Here is a 23060-nt window from a genome sequence, read left to right as displayed (position 1 = left end):
CAAAACTTTGGGTATGAATATCAGAAATTCTCAGTAAGCTTCTAAACCTAGTTTCAAGGATGTGATTTTGTTGATTTTGCTTAGCACAATTGCTACGAGAGTCAATGAGAGGTTAAGGGGAGACTTCTGTACAGGTCATGACTTAAGGTTTACCCTGGATATTTTGGGAAGGGAGGAGTATAAAGATCGACTGGTAGAATATGGCAGTGTTGGTATTAGTAAAGGTTTGACCCTTGCAGTCAGGCAGAAGCAGTTTTTTAGCTAAAACAGTATTATAAGAACACTGGAAATGCTCTTTTACTCTGGACTGAGACTAAATGCTAGGACGTGTATCAAAGGCAAATATTTGAAAGCTAGAAAACTGCATAGAAAGGGTGATGAATATAGTTATGCTTAATGACCCAAACTGAAGCTTAATTCGAACCTCAGGCCTTTTTTCTTGTTTTCTGCCTTTTTTGTGGTCATTTTCTTGATAAACAGCTGAACTGAACCTGACAGTTTTAGCACAGATACTTCCTTTTGTCTTTTTCAGAGATGGCTGACATACGTAACTAATGTTTACTACAGGCTAGGAACAGTCACCAAAGGATTTGTAAGCATTAGATCTTATAAAAGACCTATGTGCCAAAAAGTTCTGGATCCCTGAGCCAGACACGTTTTTCTGCAGTGCATGAGACTGAAACCTCTGTCTCCTTGTGTCAGTGAATAGCTGCCTCATGTAGTTCAGGAGGGAGCTGCTGAGGCTGTGTGGGGATTTTACTTCTCACCTGAGCCCTTGAGCTCTTCTGAAAGTAGGTATTTTTTCCTGTTTGAAGAACTGAGTTTGTTTAACCTTAAAAACAAGGCCTGGAGAGAAGAGCTGTCTTGTGATCAGTGTCTGGGGTTCAATTTCCTTTTCTCCCTCCAAGAGAATGCTCATCACTCAGCTGTTTGATGTGGTGTGCATGCCCTACTTACATTCCTCTTGATGCTTTCACCTATAGAAAACAGTCAGTTACACTGAGTTAAAGAGACCGGAAGTAGCACTAGTTTGTTGCTTAGTTGGTAAAGCAGTTGCCTGGAAATAGATTTAAGTCATCTCTGGCAGAGGTAGCAGTAAAGCTAGTGTGTTGTACAGCAAGCAGTATTAACTTCTAAGTTTTGAAAACAGCTCTATCTGTATGTCAAGAGGAATCCGATACTCTGTGCTTGTCATAACAAGCCTTGTAAGGGATTTAGATTTCCAGGCCCTGTTGTCTGGAAACCAGTCAATTGATGCCTGAACTGAGTACCTGAATGCTAGTTCCATTAAACTGAAAACCGAAACTGCTGAAATACACAATTCTGGAATGCTGGTGCCTTGGGAACTTTAAAACTGAGAAGGTCACTGTTAACAAAACGTATTCCACATCTGGCAGCAACAGGGTAGAAGCTTCCAGGCCTTTTTTTTTTTTTTTTTTTTCATTTAAGTGGAATCCAAACACAACAGATATCATTGTTCCAGGTCTTAACATCTGTTTCTGCACTATGATGGACATTGATGAAACCTCTTTTTACTTCTGATGTGCAAAGTCAGAGCCTTTAAACACTGCAGTGTATTGGCCATGGTGATTGTCCTTGGTGCACTGAAAACACGAGTTTGGCTAACACTGTTTCTGGAGAAAACTGCTGTGGTTCAGAACTGTATAGATACATACAGCATCACTGAGAGGTGACTGGAAAGCTCTTACTTTGGTAAATGCTCCAGCCCATTTCATAACTAGTTTTGAAAAATAGGTTGCAAAATAGTCTTTTAGACTGATACAAGACTGGTGTCTTTTTAGACTTATGTATAATTATAAACAGATAATAAATGAAATTTTGTTAACTCTAAAGGCCAAATCTTCACCTATTCACAAGGTGCATGTGTAACAGACCATTTTCAATCTGCAGCACAGTGATTCACAATACAAATACCCATTTAAGTTTTAGTCATGCCTCTAAGTTAATTTAATGACAACAATTTTCATATAAAGGGGTCCAAAGCTGACATGGAAAAAACTGTATTAAAACTAGGCTGTTTCTTCTTTTTCTGCTTCTTGCTTCTCATCATTCTGAGGTGTTTCAGAGGCTGCTGTTTCATCAACACTAGGGTATTCATTTGTTGCATTGCTTGGTGGAACTGTGGTTGCAGGAATGTTTTCTTCGTTAGGTACCTGCACATACTCTGCATTGGATTGTTTCTGAGCCATTTCTCTGCAAGAAGACAGGATGAAGTGTGATTTCATGTGTTGAAATCCCATCTACACTAGACTCTTTCAAAAGGAGGAGTCTTTGTGGTTTTGTTGTCTTAAAGTAACCCCCATATTATTATGATTGTGCCAAGAGACATGAAAGGCTACAATATCACTGCTGCTAAGAGAGAAAGAGTGACAGCGTGTTAGATAATAAGACTGATTGCATCATTGCTTAAGTGATCCTCTTAGAATGAACTGGATTTTAGTATGTTTAAATTCTACACCAGGAAAGCAGAATAGGAAACTGAGTGCTGGCAAACAGTGTCTGAGGAGAGGTTGCAGAACACATTGCTTGGTGTGAGCTTTCTGTGAAATTCCATGCAGATCCGGTGTCCCATTAAGTGTATAAAAATAGAGTGCAGTCAGAAAAAGAGTTATGAAAAAGCTAAAATCTAGAGAAAGATTTTTAGCAACAGGTATAGATTTCATTTATCTCGTCGAAATAATATACCAAGCCCCGATATTTAAGCATTTTCACATGTAAAAAAGATCAGATGCTAGTGGGTTAGTTCAATGAAGTAAGATTTATTAGGATCTGAGCACACAGTTAGATGTTAATGTACATCAGTTGAAAGCAGAAATCAGGTGTGTGAGTGACATGCCACTGGTGTGGATTAGCAGAATTCTGCATCAGGAGGTCTTAGACCTGTGCTACAGGGAAGGGTCCAGATGTCAAATACATCTTTTTTCTGGCCTCACCTGCATGTATTCGTTAAGCATTTAACATCATGGGGCTAAACACCGTCTGTATAGCATATGAGATCATCCCTATTCTGAAGAATTGGCAATTTAAGGAACAAATGAGCAACCAAAGCACAGAGGAAAAGACATTTCCAGAGAAGAATCAAAATGGATATTCTGGGCTCCATTCTGTTGCCTAAACTTTGTGTCTCCTGCCATTTGAGACACTTTAGAGCACTCCAAGCATGTGTCCTGTAATTTCAAATAGCACTGAATTGAGCCCTCTGTGTTTAAATCCAGTAATGCCCAATCCCAGTAAATTTGCTGAGGCAACCCTTAGCTTCTGTTCCTTTTCTTACTTCCTCCACCTGCCATTAGCAGTCACCATTAACTTTTGAATATTAAAAACTGTTTTTCCAACTTGCCACATTTAGTTTGCAGAGTTTAAAAAACATTTCACTAGTTTAGATACTGCTAAGTGGTAGCTGCCTATAAATACAGGGAAGAGGGTAGTGGCAATGTCTGTTACAAGAGCAACAGCTTTAAAGTCACACAAAAGCAAATATTCTCACTCTGAAAGTTTTCCCAAAACCTGCATTATTGACCCTTCAAAAATGATTAGAATAATTATATTTTACTTCAGTGCTGAATTATCAGCAGTGCTTTACAGAAATAATTGTCTTAAAATGAAGCAAACGAACTCTTACTGCATCTCGTTACTTGATGTCTTCTTAGTCTTTTTTGCCTTCTTGCTTAAGACCCAAACGATAATGCAAATGATAGCAGCTGCAAGAACTGCTCCAATTAATGCTCCAGCAACAGTGCCACCATCTGAATCTGCAAAGAAGAAAGGATCACTTGATATATAAATACTTCTTTTAAAAAAGTATTGCTAGCAAAATCCCATGGAAATTTAGAGGAGCCTTTAGCAGAAAGAAGCATTGGATTCAGAGAACTGAAAAACTGGCTGACAGCTGTGTTTCCAGGAGGGAAGCCAAAGATTCTCTAGGAAAGAGAAGTGAGCTTTTATGACCTTTGCTGCCTCCTGTCTTGTTGGTTAGCTCCCTGTCCCAGCAAACCCAATATTTATGCCTGCTCCAAATTCCGTGTCTGTTGGTTCTCTGTAAAGGCTCTGCAGTCAGATTCAGGTTCAACTCCTGCTCCCAGTATGAAATCAGTTGTCCAGGTCAGTGTCAATTCTGGGCGTAGCTGGATGAAAACTCCAGAGGGCTCCAAAGCCCATTCTGTTCTTACTTGAAAAAAACCCTATACTTTAAAGTTGTCACAGCATTTTCCTGCAAACTGTGCATGTCTTACATCAGCTATGGGATTACTTTCATGCATGAAACTTACAGTTTGTAGTTAGGTCGAGCTCACAGGTACTGTTCCCCAGGATGTTACTGGCTACGCACCGGTAATACCCAGTTTCAAAGGTGGTGAGATTGCCAATGTAAAGAATGCCAGTGTTTGGATCTGTGACAAACAGAGAGCAGAGTGTTTGCGTACTGTAGAGGCCAACTGTTTTCTTTAGTTGGTCATACCGAGTGCTATTAAGAGATTAGAAACAGGGTTCTCCGATCACACATTCATTTGGGGAGTTTCATATTCTTTAAATAAGAAGCATTTACCTTCCTTGAAAATTACTACAGTAGATTCTGTAGGAATGTATTAGAACATGAGAAATAGGCCCTTACTCTGCAATGCAGTCTGTCTGCCTGATGTTTTACCCACACTGATACTACTATTGTCAGTGTGACTTCACAAATGAAAATGCCACAGGAACTGACAACCTTCAGGATGGAGGTCTTAGCACCTGAATAACAAATTGACCATTCTAAGTTGACTTAAATTTCTGAAGGAAGGGAAATGGAAAGGGCATAAACATTTCTCTCATTTTAGCAATTTAAAATAATGACATAGGCAAGACTTTAACATGAAATTTGTGTTAAAACAAATAGAAAGAAGCCCTGTGTGTGTGACAGCTATCAGTTGATTTGAATTAAGTAAAAATAACGGGTTTATGACATTGACCATCAGAAGAGGAGGATAAGGTTTAACTACCGTATCTGATATGTAGTATTAGAAATGACTGGTGCTAAGGATCTCCACATTTTGAACATGGTATAGTAGTTGTGTCTTACGTACTGAGTTGTTCAGTCACAGGCTTGAGGGTATTGTCAGCTACTTTGTACCAGCGGTAGGTAGGGTGAGGCAATCCTTCCTCACATCTGCATAAGAGGTAGATTAGATGGCCTTTTTCAGGGGTTCCTTCTATTTTGCAGAAAGGTGTTGATGGTTTGACTGTAAAAGAACAAGGAGAACAGGCACATCATGAGTATATACTGAGGAGCAAGCGAGGGGCATGAGCATATACCAAGGGGAAAGCGAGTTCTGGTATTGTACAGGTAAAATTGAACCCTGTCTACAGATTTCCACCCAAGGGCAGAGTTTTGTTCATAGATCTGACCAAAGGCTCTCCCATGACAATTTGAGTAATATCAAGTATATATATATGGCCTAAGATACATTTTAATAGATAGGCAAATGATATTGGAGTCACATTCTTATATTGTCTTTGATTTGTCACTCTGATCAGGTATGAATTCTCAATACAAAAGCAATTATTAGAATGGCTTGGTACAAACTTTTATCTTACTAAGAAGAAAAATATCTTATCTACTGCTTTTCATCCTTTCTGTCCTATTCATCGTTGAACTATTGCTTTCTTCCACCCAAAACAGACTTTGTACTACTTCCATCCAACATATACTAAGTTTCTAGAGTTTCTGGGAATTGGGGTGAGCCAGATCCCTTGGGCTGTACTGCTGCCTCCCCCTAGATTTACACAAGTCACCATGACCAACATTAGGTAAAATGAGTAAAATTTCGGTCTTTGCTGGGGCTGGCTGTAATCATAGAATCACAGAATCATAGAATAGTTTGGGTTGGAAGGGATCTTCAAAGGTTGTCATTGCATGTCCAACCCCGCTGCAATGAGCAGGGGCACCTGCATCTAGATCAGGTTGCCCAGAACCACATCCAGCCTGGCCTTGAACGTCTCCATGGATGGTGCATGCACCACCTCTCTGGGCAACCTGTTCCAGTGTTTTACCACCTTCATTGTAAAGAATTTTTCCTCACATCCATCTGGAATTTCCCCTCTTTTAGTTTAAAACCATCACCCCTTGTTCTGTTGCAACAGGCACTGCTAAAAAAGTCTCTCCCAATCTTTCTTATAAGCCCCTTTTAAGAACGGAAAGGCCGCAACAAGGTCTCCCCAGAGTCTCCTTTTCTCCAGGCTGAGCAACCCCAACTCTCTCAGCCATTCCTCATAGGAGAAATAAGTTGTCACTCACAGCTGAAAGGGCTTTTTATTTTAATCAAAGTTAATATCACTTTGTTTTCCAATATGAAGAATGTAGTGAAGCTGTGTAATTCCAGATACCTGCTTACGTGCTGACAGGTAGTATTTTGAGAGCACAAAGTGAATCCGGAGTGAATTCCACTTGTGGGATAATGGGATTTTACTGTAGGTCAAGCAAGGGGAGTTGCAGAGCTGTATGAGGTCTGCTTTGTCTGGAAGCTAGAGGGCACTCCAGGCTCTGCCTGCTTCCAGAGCCCTTGGAAAATCTCGGCGTCAGTGCCCATCTGTGAGCCCTTTCTCTGCGTTATGGGCCTTGTTTATAACAGTTCTGTTATTCGCTCTGGTCCTATGTATATTGAGCTATGAATTCAGTGTTTCATAATAAGGGAGGAAAAGGGCAGTACAGCAATAGAGAGGAGAGGTGCTTACCCAGCACATTGACAATCACGGATTTTTGACTCTGTCCAGCATCACCCTGTGGGCTGAAAACTTCACAGGTGTAGGAACCAGTGTCTGAGGGCTGCATGTTGGAGATTGTTATTGATGCATTCCCTGGACCTGTTGCAGCTGTTATCCTGTTCTTAAACTCTCCGTAGGAGTAAGACTGGCCTTCTGAGTAATAATAGATCTGTAATAAAGAATCAATTGTTAGTCTGGTAACAAGAGATATTCCTGCTGCTTTGTTTGATGCTCGTAATTGGAATACAGTTGATTTCTGATTAAGCTATTAATGTTACCCCCTTTCTGACTAAGCCCTTAATGTTACCCCCTTTCTTGCTCCCTCCCACAAGAAAGCAGACATGAAAATGTGGTACATTTATATTTCTAGTGGTTTTAAAAGACAACCTTTTCAGAAATGGGATTTTGTTTTTGTGTAAATGGACAGTAGGTAGCTGTTTGTGGATACTCCAGCCACAGACTGATGCATTTGCAAAAACGAAGGTGGGACCATTGACCATTGTATGACAATTCTGTGAATAAATGCCAAGTCATGCACGATGAGTAGCAGTACTAATTGAAGCACGAATAATTTGTGATATTATTAATAAGCGGCGCAGTAGAAGATTGTGACAAGAATGAACCTTTCATTGCAGAAAGTGAGCAGTTGCAGAGCTTTCCAAATACAGAAGCTGGCAAACAGAACTGAAATGAATCCACAAGACATAGGTCTGAGCAAACAATGTGCCTGATCTGTTGACAGTAAATTTGGAAGCAATAAAAACACAGTCCAAGAACACCAGCAAGAACACCAGAATTATCACATATGCAATTAGAGCAATGATGCTGTTCTCCTTGTTTGTGTAATCAGGGTCAGAGATGGTGTCATGGACTATTTTGGGTTTTTTGAGTATATACCATAGGTGAAAGTCAAGAATACTTGTTGGCCTCAGTGCTTGGAGAGGCAGTTATTTGGGATCAATAAATCCCCTTTTACTGAACAGTAAAAAATGTTTTGCAGAATTATAGGTGTAGTAAGGACAAATGTCTCTCAGGAATGTAACATTTCCTCCCAAGCAAAAATTTGCTGTCTAATGTTGACTGATTTCACTGACTTCATTAGCATCAATTGTAATTAACAGCACTGTGCGAGTAGAGTTGGCCTCACAAGTTTATAAGCCCAAACATGTTGTTTGTTAACTGAGAGGCTGAATTGTGTTCTTTGTGGAGCCTGGTTGGTAATCTGAGGCTTGGGCCTTAAGTGTGATTAGGAACTAGTGTCAGATTTCCTTTTTGGTCAAAGTTCCCTGCCTTTAGGGATGCTGCAGGGAAGAATTATAATTTTCTTTACTTTGCAGAGCAACTGATTGCATTTTGAATTAAGAGTATTTTATTCTTAATTCTATTTATCCACCCTGATACGGTGTTGACTGAAGTCTTTAAGCAAAGTTATCTGAAAGCCTTTATTAGCTTAAGGCAAGCTACACCCCAAAACTGCCAGAGCACAGCTGGTTTATGCAATGATAAGGCTTTGAAATGAAGGTCAGAACTCAGACTGCACAGCACCGGCAGCTCCGATACTGCATCTTGGCCCCAGCTCAAGTGAAGTTTTGCCAGACTTTATCTTTCCCTGCCCCAGGATTATAAACACCAGGTACAATTGATGCAGGGCTCTGAATGCCAAAGCTACACTACTGCCTCTCCAACATGTGGGAAACTGAGGGTTGTACTGAGGAGCCATAAGAGGTGCAGTGTGAGCACAGTGGTAGACTAGGTTGGAAAGCATGGTGAACAGCTGGATAGACTCTGGATAGACAGTTCCTATTGTCTGCATGCAATGTCATCAGTTTTGAGACTGATTTTATGCTTCGCAAGTGTCTATTTGCAAAATATTGCACTTCTATTGCAAAACTAGACTCTGGATGCACATCCTTGTATTCCCCAGGGAAGAAAAGTGTTCAAAATAAGGGGTTTGGTTTAAGCAAATCACTTATCAAAAACTGATCTACCTTTAATTACAAAACCAGACTGGCCACGCTTGTCTCATTCTACATTTATCCAAGCGTGAGCAACAATACTCTATAGCTTGCATGAGTCCAAAGTTACAAGAACTGTGACTTCTGATTTCAGGTTCCTCTTAAGCGGACATTCCTATATAGATCTCAACAGTACTGGGCTGGGTTTGCATCTCCTCTCGATCAATTGCATCTATTTGAGTGGGGTAGAGAAAGAGCTTCCATCAGCTCTTCACACTAATGTGAAATAAAGTTGTTGCAATGACTTAAAGTAATACGTGACTTGCATCAGAGGAGAGGGAGGCCCATTATATCCTACTAAAAGGCCTGATTACTGGAAAAAGGGGCTAAATACTGCATGGTCTACCTCAGAGTGATCTGGGATTTATGTGAGAGTAAGCAATAGCGCTGAGTGCTAACTTAGCTATAGCACGTGTTCCTGGGAAATAAGACTGGCACTACAAGTCTTGAATGCAGTCAGGGCATGCCATTAACATTATGGAAGAGCAAGTGCTCCTTGGTATATTTGATCTGAAGTCAGGGTGAATTAAGTGTCTAAGCCCTCATACAATACACTGAAAAATGAATCCCCTGTGTTCCCTCTTCCTGTCTGAATGCATGCAGAGAAAATATTTTGTGTGCACCGTTAAATCTGAGGCAGGTGTCAACACAACAGAGAATATTTGTCCTCTACATAGATTTAAACAGAATCTTTCTGGTTTGGGTTTTGTTTTGTGGTTTTTTCTCCCAACTATGAACATAAAGGCAGTGGAACATCTTAAGGAAATACCTTCAGTTCCTCTGCAGGCTCCTGCCTGTTCTTCTGCTCCTGTATGATGTTTATCTCACTAGCTCTGGAGTTTGTTGCCTGAAGGAAGGTGGTAAACACCAAAAAGGCTGAGTAATGTTGTGATTAATTACGGAGTGTATATCTTGTCCCGGAGGTATGATTGGATTGTGTACACAGGAAATTTCATATAGGAGGAATATGAAAACTGGCTGTGAATTCATAGCCCATTCTAAATGATACACTCAAAATGGATATTTTAGACCTTTTTTCAAAGTGCTGTTATGCTGTCCTTGAAAGCCCATGATTGTGGCTTTCAAAAAGCTGAAATGAAAATCATTGCAAAAATGTTTCTGTTCCATTTCAACAGTAGAAAACTTGTTTTCTGTTGAAGATATACAGGATTTTTTGAGGGGGCAACTGACAGCTAATGTTCCCTCCTCCAGATACACATCTCATTGACATTTCTTTCCATTTCACCTAAAATGTCCCTAAAAAGTCTGTATGGGAGAACTGTAAATTTAGTCAATGGCAGCCTTTTCCTGGAAGCCTTTTTATTTTAATGTGATAAATAGATTTAAAGTGCAACATTTTAAATGTAAAAGAAATAAATATGTAAGAGATCTGCTGTGCTTCTGTTGAAAAAAGTAAGCTTTTTGTGTCCTCAGGCAAATCATGAGCAGCTCTGGTGAAGTTGATGATTTACCAGTGTAAAAACAATACTAAGGGTGCAGTAGTGGTTGCTGCTTCTCCTTTCCAGTTAGTTTGCTCAGGCAAGTTTTTATGTAATGGTGGTTTTTTATGTTTCATGGGAGCAGCTGCCTGGGACGACCAATGAAACAACTGACAGAGAAGAGCGGAGATTATCATTCCTCAAAATGCTGTCCTTAATAACTCCACCATCTGAAACACCAGCCTCTGTAAAACAGCTAAATTCCCCAGAAAGTGTCCTCCTGACCTTCAAAAGGACTGTGGTTCTGTTGGGTGTGCAGCCTGTGGGCCAGGCAGTGCCTAGAGCCGCTAATGTCAGCGGGCATCTTCCTCAGCTTTCTCAGGCAGTAGTATAGTTTTCTATGTATTTCCACAGTCACAGTTTCTTCTGCAACCGAGAAAAGGATTTGGGCTCCTAGACTCCCAAGGCAGTTGAGACAATTATTCATGAACCCATTTGTAACCTGAGTTACAATCAAGACAGGGAATTGGGAATGATCATACTTGTTTCAAAGACAATCTCAGTAATCTCTGTGTACTCTAGATGCTAGAGACAAGATTATTTGTGTCCCCAGTTCTGAAGGATCTGGTACATGAAATCACATGTCCTTTCCTTCTCCTTTAGCCTGGCTTGTGGGAGGGCTGCTCCTCTCCTAGTGTGGTGGTGAGAAGAGTATTTGCTTGCAGAGGAAGCAGTTGGCAAAGCTGAGGCTGAGTTGAGGATTTTCAAAGGCTGCCAGATGCTTGGCAGAGAGTGAGGGACCTACCTACAGGTTTTCTTTATACAGCTTCTATAGAAAGATCTTCCTCAGGGTGTGGTGGGGGTGTGTGAAAAAGCAGGCAGTAAATTAGAAGAAACATGCCTCCATCTGTTCCTTTCTTCTTGGGGCAGGACAAATACAAACTAGAATTTACATAATATGTGATGCAGTGACACCAGGAGTAGGGGGGTGGGAGGAATATTGCTGTACAATACTCAGTACATCTGGATATCAGAACTGTAAGATGAGATGTACTTGAAGATGTGTTACAAACATCCCTCTCAATCTCCACAGAAGTCTTGATTTCCTGACTGAGGGGCAGTTTATGACATCATTTCCTTCCCAGTACCTTCTTCCCTTCCACAGCCCCTTCTCACTTTCCCCCATGAGCAGATGCAAAGCTACACCATCCTGTTCGATGATGTTTCTCTAGGCTGATGTGTTCAGCACCCAATTCACGATCTTTGCCAGGGGAGACATAAAGCTCAGGCATTCAGAAGGACCTGTCAGACTGGGGTGTTCTGTAATTTTCTGTTGCCATTCTCTCAAGCTACTAGAGAAAGAACTGTTAAAAGTCTCTTTCTCGACAATAAAAGCAAGGGAGATATTAACACCTTCACTGCTTTTATCTCCTTTTGAATTCTGAGTACAGACAGAATTTGTAAAATAACAAGGGAAAAAATGTTCATCACTCCTTTAAACATCTTGCCATCTAATTAGAGAACAAATGCCACATGCTCAGAGTGTTAATTAAAGCCCAAGGCTCGGTTTCTGAACTCGGCTAGATAAGAAAGCAAATGCTCACGCGTGCATTGGTTTCTTTGACGTGTGTCATGTGACTGAGTCTGGCCCCAAATGCCTTTTTTCATCCACAGCTTCTTTTCACACATTTTTGTCAGAACTCTGATCTACCAGACTGCAGCAGGGATTTATGTCCTGCATCACTGGGATTTTTGCATGGCTAATTGAGGATGTTGATAATGACTGGAAGCATCTTGTCACAATTGCGCATTGGTAGAAGAAGAAAAGGATGGAGTCAGAAGCCTTGAGAGGATTAATCATTCAGCAGCTTTAACTGGTGCAAAATACTTTTGAGAAGCAGCTCTTTCATGTTGTCACAGTATCATTCTTGTGGCTGAACTAGTAGTGAATAATTTCTACAGCACATCAAGCACAAAACTGTTTTCTCAGTGCATTTTGCATAACTGCTCTTCAGCAGTTATTATGAGACCTCAGTTTACATTGGTTTGTACCCTGCACTTCATGGTGAGACAGGAATCCCACTGCAGTCAAAGAGAGTTTGGAATGGATTATGGCTGGGCCTTTGAGCTGACAGCTGAGACGAGGCCATTACAGCAGGCAGTGTAGTGTCCTGCTGTATCCATCACAGCTCAAAATGTTATATTCTAGAAAGAAGATCCAGGATGGGTGTTTCTGGGGGCTATCCAGACTTGCTCACATTCAGCCCAGAGGCTCCTGCTGTGTGGACATGCCCATCAGATACCCTTTGGGTAGACTGTTCCTAAAGGTTCTAATTCAGCCACCTAGAATAGCTGTGGGGACAGCTACATCCAAACCAATTTTGGTAGAGAAAAATGCAATGCACAAGAGAGTGAGTTAAAAACTCTGAATGATGCGTCTGATTCAGCTTATGTCAGTCATGTGCTGGTTTGAGGTGTTAATCCAGAACATGACTACAGGGCTCACAGTAGCACAGTAGCAGAAGCTGTTTAGCTCTTTTTTTGCCTGAAGATTGTGGGGTTTATTTTTTTTCTTACCTTGTATCTCCAGCTACATCTTCCCCGTGCATCTGTCACATGCACCATCTTTTGACAATGACTGACTGACTTTTCATCCATACTCAGAATACCATGACACGGGGAACGCTGTATTTGAGTAAAAATGTGCTGATCTGAGAGTTAAATGAGATTTTAAATGTTCCCCCAAAACCAAAGAGCCTCTGCTCTACGCAGCTCCCCATCAGTACCATCAGTGCTGTTCACAGAGGCAGGGTGCCTCGTGCTCAGCAGATTTTGCAGATGTCTTAAGCCTTAACAGTGAGATGCAATAGAATCTTATTTCTAAGTTTTACCTAAAATTAGGCAATCTAAGATTGAAGTCTAAAGTTTGCTCCAAACACACCAGTTACAACCTGATCATTTTGTACTTGTCTCCACTTTCTTTTATGTTCTCACTACTGTCTGCTTCAGTGTATCAGTTTATTTTATCCTTTCTCTACAGACTGTCACCCCAGTGCCAGAGGGAACCACAGGCAGTCCACAGTAATCCCATTGACATCCAGGGTGTCACTCTGACTGCAGTGACATTGCAACAGCATCTCTATTCTTCTGCCTTGGAGGCGTTGCCTTTGCTTTCCATGAAGCTATTCCTTTGAAGTGCCTGCTCAGTCATCTAAGTGCTAGATTAAACTTGATTTTAAAAATCACCCCTAGGCAAAAAGAAATGCCCATGTATCAGAGAGGCCTTTCCAGGAAGTTTTCCTCCTGTTCTGTTTCAGGAGGTGGTTTGCACAGACTCGTCTTTGCTCATGGACTCTAATGGACTGCTCTGCTCCCAAGCCAGTGTCCCTTGCAGCACTAACAGCCTCTGCAGTACATGATCTTGGTTGGTTGTGGCTGACAGCATGTGATGGGGTGTCAGGAACTGCTCATAGTACATGGGGATGAATTTGTTCCTTCAAAAGTTTGTGTGGGAGCCCCACACTTACAGGGCTGACTGGCCACTGGCTCTCACACGGCAACCCAGTGCCCATGCCTGTGCCTTGCTGTGAGCTGCGCAGCAGAATTGTGCTGGCATTGGGACTGCTGGTGGTCTGAATTCGGGGTTTCAGGGTGAAAGAAGCAGACACAGTTGTGCTTTCAAGCTTGCCTTATTTTAGAGAACATGTTCATGAGAGGTCTATGAACAGTTCAGTTTCTCTTACAAGTAACATTCGTTCATGATCTTTACTCATCTACTGAATTTAAAGTTTCGGTCAAGAATTCTGCCCTGGGCATACCTGGGGTAGCCATGCAGTGTCTCTGATAGTTTCACTGACTTTTAACGGTGGGTGGCCTGGGATAGAGGCTTAAGGTGTGGCCCTGGTTGGGTTCAGGAGTTGTATTTGGCTTTGCAAGGCTGTGGCCTCGCCTGTGCAGAATCAATAGCAGGCTTCAATCTTTCAAACATTTACTTAGGTGCTTTACATTGAGGCTGGCCAAGTGACTCAGAGCATGAACTGAAGCACACATGTAGATTTTAGGAGTTAAGACTTTACCTTATGAACCAGGCCAGGCTGCGATCTACTCTCTTACCCTGTGTGAGCAGAGTAAGTAGTGTTTGCCTTGGTTTGCCTATACATAAAATAGAGATAGTTCAGTTTTGGGAAGTTCTCGAGGTCTTTAGCTGGAAGTTGTTATTTAAAAATGAAGTTTATCATTAAAAAGACAGGTCGCAAAGGGGTAAATGGCAAGAAGAAAAAGTTAAAATACATAGGGCACCCTATTTTCCATGGGTTGATAGTTACATTATATAGTTACATTATATAGTTCAAATGAGGGGAGTTACTTGCACTGGAGAAACTTCTCAGGAAAAAAAGCAAAGATAGGCTCCAAACAGTAAAAAGATCTACATTCTATACATACACTATGTATTCTAAATTCTATACATACGCTATATATCCTACATTCTATACATACACTGTATATAGCTGCACTGTCTTCAAAGCAACACTGAACACCTGCCATTCCGCTGTTTGCTGCCTCCCTTTTCACCATCCTGTCTGTGAGCAGCCTGTTTGTGGTATTTCATCCTCTTGGTGTAACTGCCATGACTTACAAGTGTCAAACACCTGCACCAGCATTGTCTAAGGTGGGCAGCCTGGCACAGAAAATGAAAACACCAGAACAAACAGCAGAAGACACCAGCCAGCTTCACACAGCCAGTGCTGGGGGGCAGACCTGCAGCAGCGCTGCAAACTGATGAACAGCACAGCTTCACCTTGAGGCGAGGTAAAGTCTGGTCCTGAATACTCTGGGACATTAAATTAGCACTGGCACTACTCCTGATCCTGGTCTTACTGATTGCACTCCAGACAGGACTGTACCTAAGCTTACATACTTCAAAACTCTGCAAAACCTGTAACATAAAGAGCAGAGTAAAATATTGATATTCTTATTTAAAAGTAAAAAAAGAAGTTATTAAAAATGGCCTCTCTGCTTATTATATGTTATGTCCTAAAATCTAGTCATTTAACCCTCACATTCTTCAAGCCAAAGGCATCTTAATGACATAAATTTGCCTTAATTAATTCTAACACTCTATAGTTTTCTCTATTATTTGCTGCCACTGTAGAGAGAAAGAGCCATATTCTCAATTACCTACATAAACATAATTTATTAAAATCAAGATTTCTCCTTCTCTATATTTGTTATGGAGAAGGTACCCTCTGCTTAATCTTATTACTGGGAATATACTGCCCATGTGAATAACATGGTCATCAAGATACCTAGCATTTATTAAGATGTTAAGAAGTTAAAATTGCAGCAGGTGAGATAAGAAGATGTATTTTTTGCATTAGTTTTATATATATATATATATATAATTTTAAGTCTTCTATCTTCAAAATATCTGGCAGAAATTTTCAACTTTAAAAAAAAGAATTTGAAAATGTTTTCCATTTAGTTGCTGAAAAAAAGGGCAAATTTTAAATGGAGCCAGAATTTTCCATAAATTTTTCCAGGGAAAATATGTTCTATTTATAAGGAAGTATTTGTTTGTTTGCTTGTTGATGACATTTCAGAATCTGATTATTTTATCCCACTTAAAATGCCAGCTACTGCTCTGATATTCAGTAGGTATGGTGCAAGTCTGTTAAATTCAGTTGGTTTTTGTCATCTTACCAGCACATTAAATGTATTTTTGACTTGCATTTTAGTATTTAATCTAAACAACGAAAGCCAAAGCCGGCAATCTCCTCCATTGCCATCCATGTATTTCCTACTTGGAACAAAACGTGTGACTTAACTTCAGCTACGTGCCAAGCAACCAGGGCAAAGGCAGGTTCACAGAAAGAGAGATTACTTTTTTGTTTAAACTTGTAGGAGCATATGTGTGCTTTCAGCATTCAATGCTTTCTGAGACTCACACAAGTCACCAGCCTGAAACAGAACTGGCAACCTCGTATTGCAGTGGGTTCAGAGGGAAGTTGAAAATCCAATTTCATGTTCAGTGGTGTTGTGTTATTTCTTAAACCGTATTTTCCAGAAGCAGTCACAGTCCTTTCTTCCCAGTGCTCACATTAACTGATTTTATTGTGAATAGGTTCAAAATGGGAAGGAATTGCCATGTTGTGGTGAAAGGATACTGGGTCAAGTAACCCAGGACTGAATGCATTACTAAAAGCATTTTAAAAGGAGTCCGCAGCTCTTTGCACACGTGCACCCTCCAGGCACATCAGAAAGAGTGAAGGGCATCCTCTGAGCCTGGCTGGGCATGCAAGCCAGGGATAACTGGTGCTGCAGCGAAAGGGAGTGTTGCCTCCATGTACAGGGAGAACAGGATTAGTCACTAACCTGTGTCCTTTCCAGACTGAGTCTACTTCATTTAATGAAAATGCAAATCATCCATTACAAATGTATGTGTGTTGTGGTGTAAAAGTGAATTTACCGTGAAATTAGTTTCAAATGGGGAGAAAACCAGATGCGGTTTTTAGCAGTGTTTCTTACAGTCCTTATAGGCACAGCATTCCCATGGCCTACAGTGGGAGCTGCAGGAGCCAGGAGTGAGTAAGGAAGAGATTGATCCATAAGGCTTCGCTAACATTTGGTAGCCTCAAATCAATTAGTTCATGTTGAGCATATTCTGAACCACCCACAGGATTTTATGGTTCTGATCCTCAGGGGGTATTTTCTCATCATTCATCACAGTCTGTGAATGGTTTTCCCCTCCCGGATCACTTGAAACTGTCTGATTCTCCCTCTAAAATACTTGCAACTACAATTTACTTATTTCTCTTGTTTATGACCAGAAAAATTATTGGACTTATTGCGTTACAATATGGAAAATTTGACACAAGTGAAACAGAGAGACTCTAACCAAATCTGGGGAAGTTGGCCTTGTGCCTATCTCAGTGCTGTACTTCTCACCTGAACAAGAGATTGAAATGTATGAGGTACATACTGGATCAAAATTACAACATGCTGTACTATGTGCAACTTACAAAACCTGCAGCTACCACCCTTTCATGAATAATTCTTCATTTAATAAAATAGTTTAGGCTTGAAATAAACAAATGATGAGTAATGGCTATTCATACAATTAGTCAGGCAAGGTGTGCATGTGTCGGTCTGACATTCACCTAGAGTCAAACTCTGGGATGGGCCCAGTGTTTGTATTTAGCACTGATACAGTCTTTATCTGAGATGTACTGAGCAGTTCTGTCTTACGTTAAACTGCTATTTCTTACATACTAGCTATTGCCGTTCAATGCCAAGTACGTTACATCGTGTTCATTCTGCAAATTACAGACAGTCTAATTCTGTATAATTGGTCAGTCAAATAGAAGGTATAACTCTAACAGCAGTGGCAAATCTCCTAACATAATATTGCTAGGAAATCGGTGAACATGATGAGAATATCATCAGTGTGGACTGTGACGCTATTCTAAGTCAGATCTCTTTGTATCACCTTTCAGATGTGACACCAGGCAGGAGGGTTCAAAAAAATGTTATCAACAGCATAAAAGCAGTGGGAGAGAAAAGGGACTGAATGTCTGACAGGCATGAGCCCGGCACCAGGGCATGGCAAAAAAATCACTGTCATCTTCAAGGATGCAGTAACACTTCTAATCGGCATTTCTTCTTAGAAACGAAGGGGTTGCTGATTGCTCAGCAGTCATGAGGAGCAAATCATAATGGGAGCTCTTACCCTGCAGGTTATGATGCGAGTGAGATTCATGGACTCATTTCCCCACCAAAATATCAAATTAATGGTCAGCTCTTGAAGTCTGAGCAGTATTGTGAGTACATGTAGGAAGTTACGCATCCTCTCCCTGACTCCCTCCAGGCAGACCAGGCTGCTCTACAAGGCCTTTACACCCACCTGAGAGGCTCAGGCAGTGGTTACACCTTGTAGCTGTCCAGAACCTGGTGTGCTGCACAGCCCTGATGCTGCCTTTGTGTTGATACTCCAACCTATTCTGTTTGGCTCTGTTGCATCTGCAGTTCTCAGGAAGGGCAGGGAACATTTGCCTTTGATCTGTAATTATTGTGCTACCACAATGACACCCATGGGATGCCACAAAATGCCAACACAATTGCCATGGCATATTTCCTGCTGTGACAATTTACTATAGTCCTGCCAAAACACTCACTGCTCACGTTGTGCTGGTAGCCTGTTGTTGTGTACTGCTCCTCTTACCGAGCACCTAAACAGTAACCATAGTGCCTGAAACAAGGAGCTCTTGTTTGATCCTGGAATGGGGGACACATTGTCATAGGCAAGGGCGTCTCACCCTTGAAAGGAAAGCAGCCTTCACAATGGCAGGAAATGTCTGCCAGACAAGGGAAAAGGGAGCTGGCTCATGGGCTGGAGCGCTTGTGTGATTTTTGGACACCTGGTCTTTGCTCTGCTTCATGCTTCCTGTGTGACTTGGAGAAAGCCTTTTGAGCATCTGAATCCCTTTTGTACCTTCTCATAAGTTTCCAAAGCAGTTCAGGCATGCCAGTAGGACTAGGGAGCCTAAATAACTTTGTGCATCTGCCCGTGTATTTCATTGCACCCCAGTCCTTTGTTTTTAGGGAGGGAACACCAACATTACCTCCCTCCCTGGTCTGTGGTGAGGATAACACTATTAAACATAATAAGATTCTTTGAAGACTTAAAGATATCTTAATTATAACTTCATAGTAATAATAAATAAATATCTTACAGTGTGCAGCTGGGTCTCTTTGGCACTGTAAAAGCTCCACTGGATGAAGAAGTTTCCCAGCGATCCAGAACTCGTGTATGTACAGAGGAGAGTTGCGTTGCCACCTGTAGTGACGTTCACTATCTTCTCAGGGACGGTCACCACAACACTGCTGACATGACCTGTGGGCAGTAAGTGTGGTGAGGAGCGATCAGCCAGACCCTGGGAGCCATGTGGGAGCATTGCACTCCCTGTGCCATCAAGGAAACCCATAGGACATATCCAGTCCTTCTTTTCAGTACCCTTTCCGTGGGCCTTTGAGTGATGACAAGGTGGGAGTGGGTAAAAGCTAATAAGCAAGTAAATCCCCCAGATTACCTGTGCTCTTGCAACAAATAATACTCTGAAAAAGCGGAGTTTGTTTTTACATACTTGTTCTCACTTGCAGAGACTTGTCTGCTTACTCAGTGCCTGTGGCTAACCCAAACCTTTCTGCTGCACTTGCAGTGCTCTCCTGCAACTTGCGCTCACAGCTGCGTTGAGCCCTTTTATATCCTTCTTACCCTTATTTTTTTTTCAGTTACTCCTTTAGATGTCTTCTCCTTTATGGTAGATCACCATCTCCTACAGTGTTGCCTCTTCTTGCATTCTTACATTCTGACTGGAGTCAGTGGCACTGTGGATCCCCCATGTTGGAGCCCAGTGCTTTGCTTTTGCTGACTGCTTTGCTTTTCTTTAGGTTTTTAGGGCTTACATGCAGAAGCTGTTCTTTTCTAATGCTTTTACACTGAAAACATCAGACTAAGATTTTTGGAGCTGCTTTTATTATGTGGGTTGTGAGAAATTCTGTGATAACTTGATCAACCCTTTTTGTTGTACTCAAAGCAGAAAGGGAGAAAACGTAACATATGAGCCCTTTCCTACAGTTTTGCGATCAGTCTTGGCTACACAGTCATATTAATGAAAGGAATCAAACACCATCTTCCAATATTTATCTGCTTCTCTCCTCCATATAAGTTACTATAACAATAGTGACTTACGGCAACAAAGCGAGAGCTGCCAGAAGAATCAGTCTGAATTTCAGGGTTTTGCTTGATCGCCTAGCCTGGTTTTAAAGCTACCCCCTGAAGATCCTGAAGGAGAATATATTTCCTTTGAGTGTGATGGAAAACATGAGCCTGTTGGAACTTTCTATGCAAAACAGGCAAAGTGAGAACTCCGTGTTATAGTAATAACAATTTTTATATGGGCTTATTGGACATATGAATGATAGAGGCAAAACACATGGAATATTCTTCTCAGTAAGATATCTGTGCATCTTATGTTTGGGTGCTGCTTTTGAGAGTTGAAGCAGAACCTCCAGTAATAGTGAAAGAGTGTTTTTCTCAAATTATCAGCCTATGAGGGAAAACACTGTTTAAAAAATACATATAATCTATTTTGGTGTTTTTAACCATGTAAATCTTGCAGATCCATCAGTTGCTACAATATGCAAACCTATCTGAACCTAGAGCCTGAACTCTTTGGGATCTGTTTTCTTTGTTTGATGGCTTTAATTTGTTCTTTGTTTGATGGCTTAGTAAAGGCTAACTGCAAGGAAGGAAGACTATTGTACTTTCCAGATTAATGGTTGGTAGGATAAGAACTAGCGAGTTTAAACTACAGCAAGATTTACATTATATGTGAAGACAGCCCCCCAGGGATGGCTGGAGATTGACCTAAATGTGTTAAACCTGCCTTAGGGACAGAGAGGATCTCAGTGCTGGCTGTAAGTCCTGCTTGTCCTGTGAGTTCACAGTAGCTTAATCCTCACTGAGATCTAATATAAAAGCCATGTAATATTTTAGATATCTCAGTTCACTGTTCTCAGCTTTAAGAATCAGAGTTGCCCAGAGAATTCTGGCCAGGTTTACATGTGTTTATTTTCTAGTCTTTGCAGGATTAAAGCTATGGTCTTTCACCACAAGATCATTCTACTGAAATTTCCATTTTCCAGTCATCTGCTCCACGTATTTCCTTTGTCATTCTCTGGGTTTGGAGTCAGGAGTGCCACAGAACCTGGCTCTTCCAGAAAAATAAATGGATGTTAGCAGAAGCGACTCCACAAAGCATTCTCATTTCCAGGAAGCTACATATTTTGTAGAAATATATTTAGTTGAAATAGGCTTCACTGTGGTAAAAATATAAAGCCAAACCCTATCAAACTTCCATTGTCCAGTGAAACTGCTTAAAGCCATCACTAATTGCAAGGTGGAGCTTTTGACTAAACATGAAGCAAACTGGATGTGCAGAGCCTTTCCTCGCATCACGGAAGTTAATGAGAGTTTTGCTTTGCATTTTGTTCACCGTTTAAGGTTTCAAACTCGTAATCTCATTTCATACATACGGGGTTTAAATAGAAAAAGCACATGTTTAAATGAAAATGGTTTAAATGAAAAAAGCACGAGTAAGAAGTAGCTCGGTGAAAAAGCTAGTGGGAACAGACTATAACTTGTTAAAAATTGATCCATATCTTTTACTCATCAATATTATGGTAAAACCATTTTCTTGCTACAGAGAAAGTCATTGCAGTTAACTGGGAATCATCCACTTTCACTGGAGTCCCATGCAGATTTTAACACTCATGGAGTAAATCCATGTTTGCTGATCTTTTCCTAGGCACTATAGAAACCCCCAGTCAGTGCCCATCAGTACAGACACACTTCTAGTCCTAAACCCAGAATTTAAACTTAGAGGACATTGGTTTAAGAAGTATCGGTACTAACGCTGTATTACATCTCATTTCTAAGGCAAAAATCTTTGGGGTTTATGTGTGTGAGAGAAAGAGAACATTGAAACACCAAGAACAGCTATTTAAAATATTTCTCTGGCATCTAAACTAGGCAATTCCATCTTGAAAATGTGGGAACTAACTTCCGTTTTCTTTAGTGAATACAGAGGCTGTTCATCTCCATGGAATATCAGACTTAAAATGTCTGCTTCTGTATATATTGAAAGAAAGTTTAGCATGATGAAATGTCCTTGAAACATGAATAATACATGATCTTTAATATACCATATAATTCCTAGATTCCACAAAGTGTTATGTTCTCACTTAACTTCAGGGATTATTTGCATGCTTAAAGTTAAGCATCCCCCAAATTTTTTTGGTTGGGGTGGGACCAAGTAAACCCAAGCATAAATCCATAGCATTTCCCAGGGTTATTATCAAAGGGAGACAAAAGCTGAATATGAGAAAACCTAGCCCCAAAACACCTGAAAGACCCTGATGTCTCCATGTGAGAGATCTTTGCCTCTTCCTGGCGTTAGAGCAAAGCATTAATTTATCAAAGCTAATATTCAGTTCTTGACCAAAAACATCTTTCCAATGAGTACTCAGCTTGCTGATTTCCACAACATGGCATAGCATTCTAGCCATGATTTTGATTCCATCCTAAAGTGAACCTTGAATGTTCTTCTAGTTTGCCAGTCAGGTTCACCTGCTCCCTTATTTCAGCAGCTTCCTTTATTCCAGTGCTATAATGATCAGTTTGTTATTCTTACTTACCTGTAAGGATGGCCAGAATTGGAAATACCTTCAGCATCGTTGCAAACATCTTCTTGATGCTGGAGGAGAAAAGCAACCAGATGCTGCTTCGGGCTTCGACTGAAACTCAACTGTTGTTTATTTTAAGTGGGTTTTTGTTTTCCTTATCAGCTGTATATCAACACGTCAATGAGCTTTTTCATTCTTCTCCTTTATCACATGTGTGCCTTTCTCCAGCTAGTGGTGTGACTGTTCAGTTGAAATCATCTTGTGGGGTTTGAGCAACTGAGGGTTTTGTTAATAATAAACCCTTGAATCGGAGAAGCCCAGATTTTCCTACTTTTGCCAGGGCTCAGTAGTATTTGCCTACATAAGTACTTCCAGTGAGTACAAGAAAAGTACTGGCAGAGCTATTTAGCAGTCAATCTGATTACCAGTGTTGGAGTCAGGAGTAAGAAATAATCTTTATTTCCTGTTAAATTGTAACATTTCTTTTTTAAAATGGGCATGTGGAGATAATACATTGTTAGTACATTTTCATTGTAAAACTATTTCCCATACAGTTTTATACAGAATGATTACATTGGACTCATGGTTGTCTTGAAATTTCCAA

At 40.8% G+C, this 23060-nt stretch overlaps 3 protein-coding genes across 3 annotated transcripts in view; 2 read left to right on the top strand and 1 right to left on the bottom strand.

Moving 5' to 3' along the window:
* Positions 1 to 19031, top strand: part of PSMD10 (proteasome 26S subunit, non-ATPase 10) — a 24943-nt gene extending 5912 nt beyond the window's left edge. Inside the window, exon 6 of the mRNA XM_080624633.1 lies at positions 18945 to 19031. Within this exon, the coding sequence (XP_080480759.1) occupies positions 18945 to 18989 (45 nt within the window). The 3' untranslated portion in view covers positions 18990 to 19031. The remainder of the gene's footprint in view (positions 1 to 18944) is intronic.
* LOC308224774 (synaptotagmin-like protein 2) overlaps positions 1 to 23060 on the top strand; it is a 73298-nt gene that overhangs the window by 196 nt on the left and 50042 nt on the right. The gene's annotated exons all lie outside the window — the stretch shown is intronic.
* On the bottom strand, positions 2031 to 23060 carry VSIG1 (V-set and immunoglobulin domain containing 1; the record flags this gene model as incomplete). Its single annotated transcript, XM_080624631.1, has 8 exons — positions 22469 to 23060; positions 18943 to 19103; positions 12791 to 12898; positions 6730 to 6928; positions 5082 to 5237; positions 4290 to 4409; positions 3644 to 3773; positions 2031 to 2214 (listed from the first exon to the last, which is right to left on the bottom strand). The coding sequence occupies exons 1-8, from the start codon at positions 22515 to 22517 to the stop codon at positions 2031 to 2033; spliced, it is 1107 nt and encodes a 368-aa protein (XP_080480757.1). The 5' UTR covers positions 22518 to 23060.

The sequence above is a fragment of the Psittacula echo genome (assembly GCF_963264785.1).
Source record: "Psittacula echo genome assembly, chromosome: 8".
Lineage (NCBI taxonomy): Eukaryota > Metazoa > Chordata > Aves > Psittaciformes > Psittacidae > Psittacula > Psittacula echo.
This window is presented reverse-complemented; position numbering and strand designations above follow the sequence as displayed.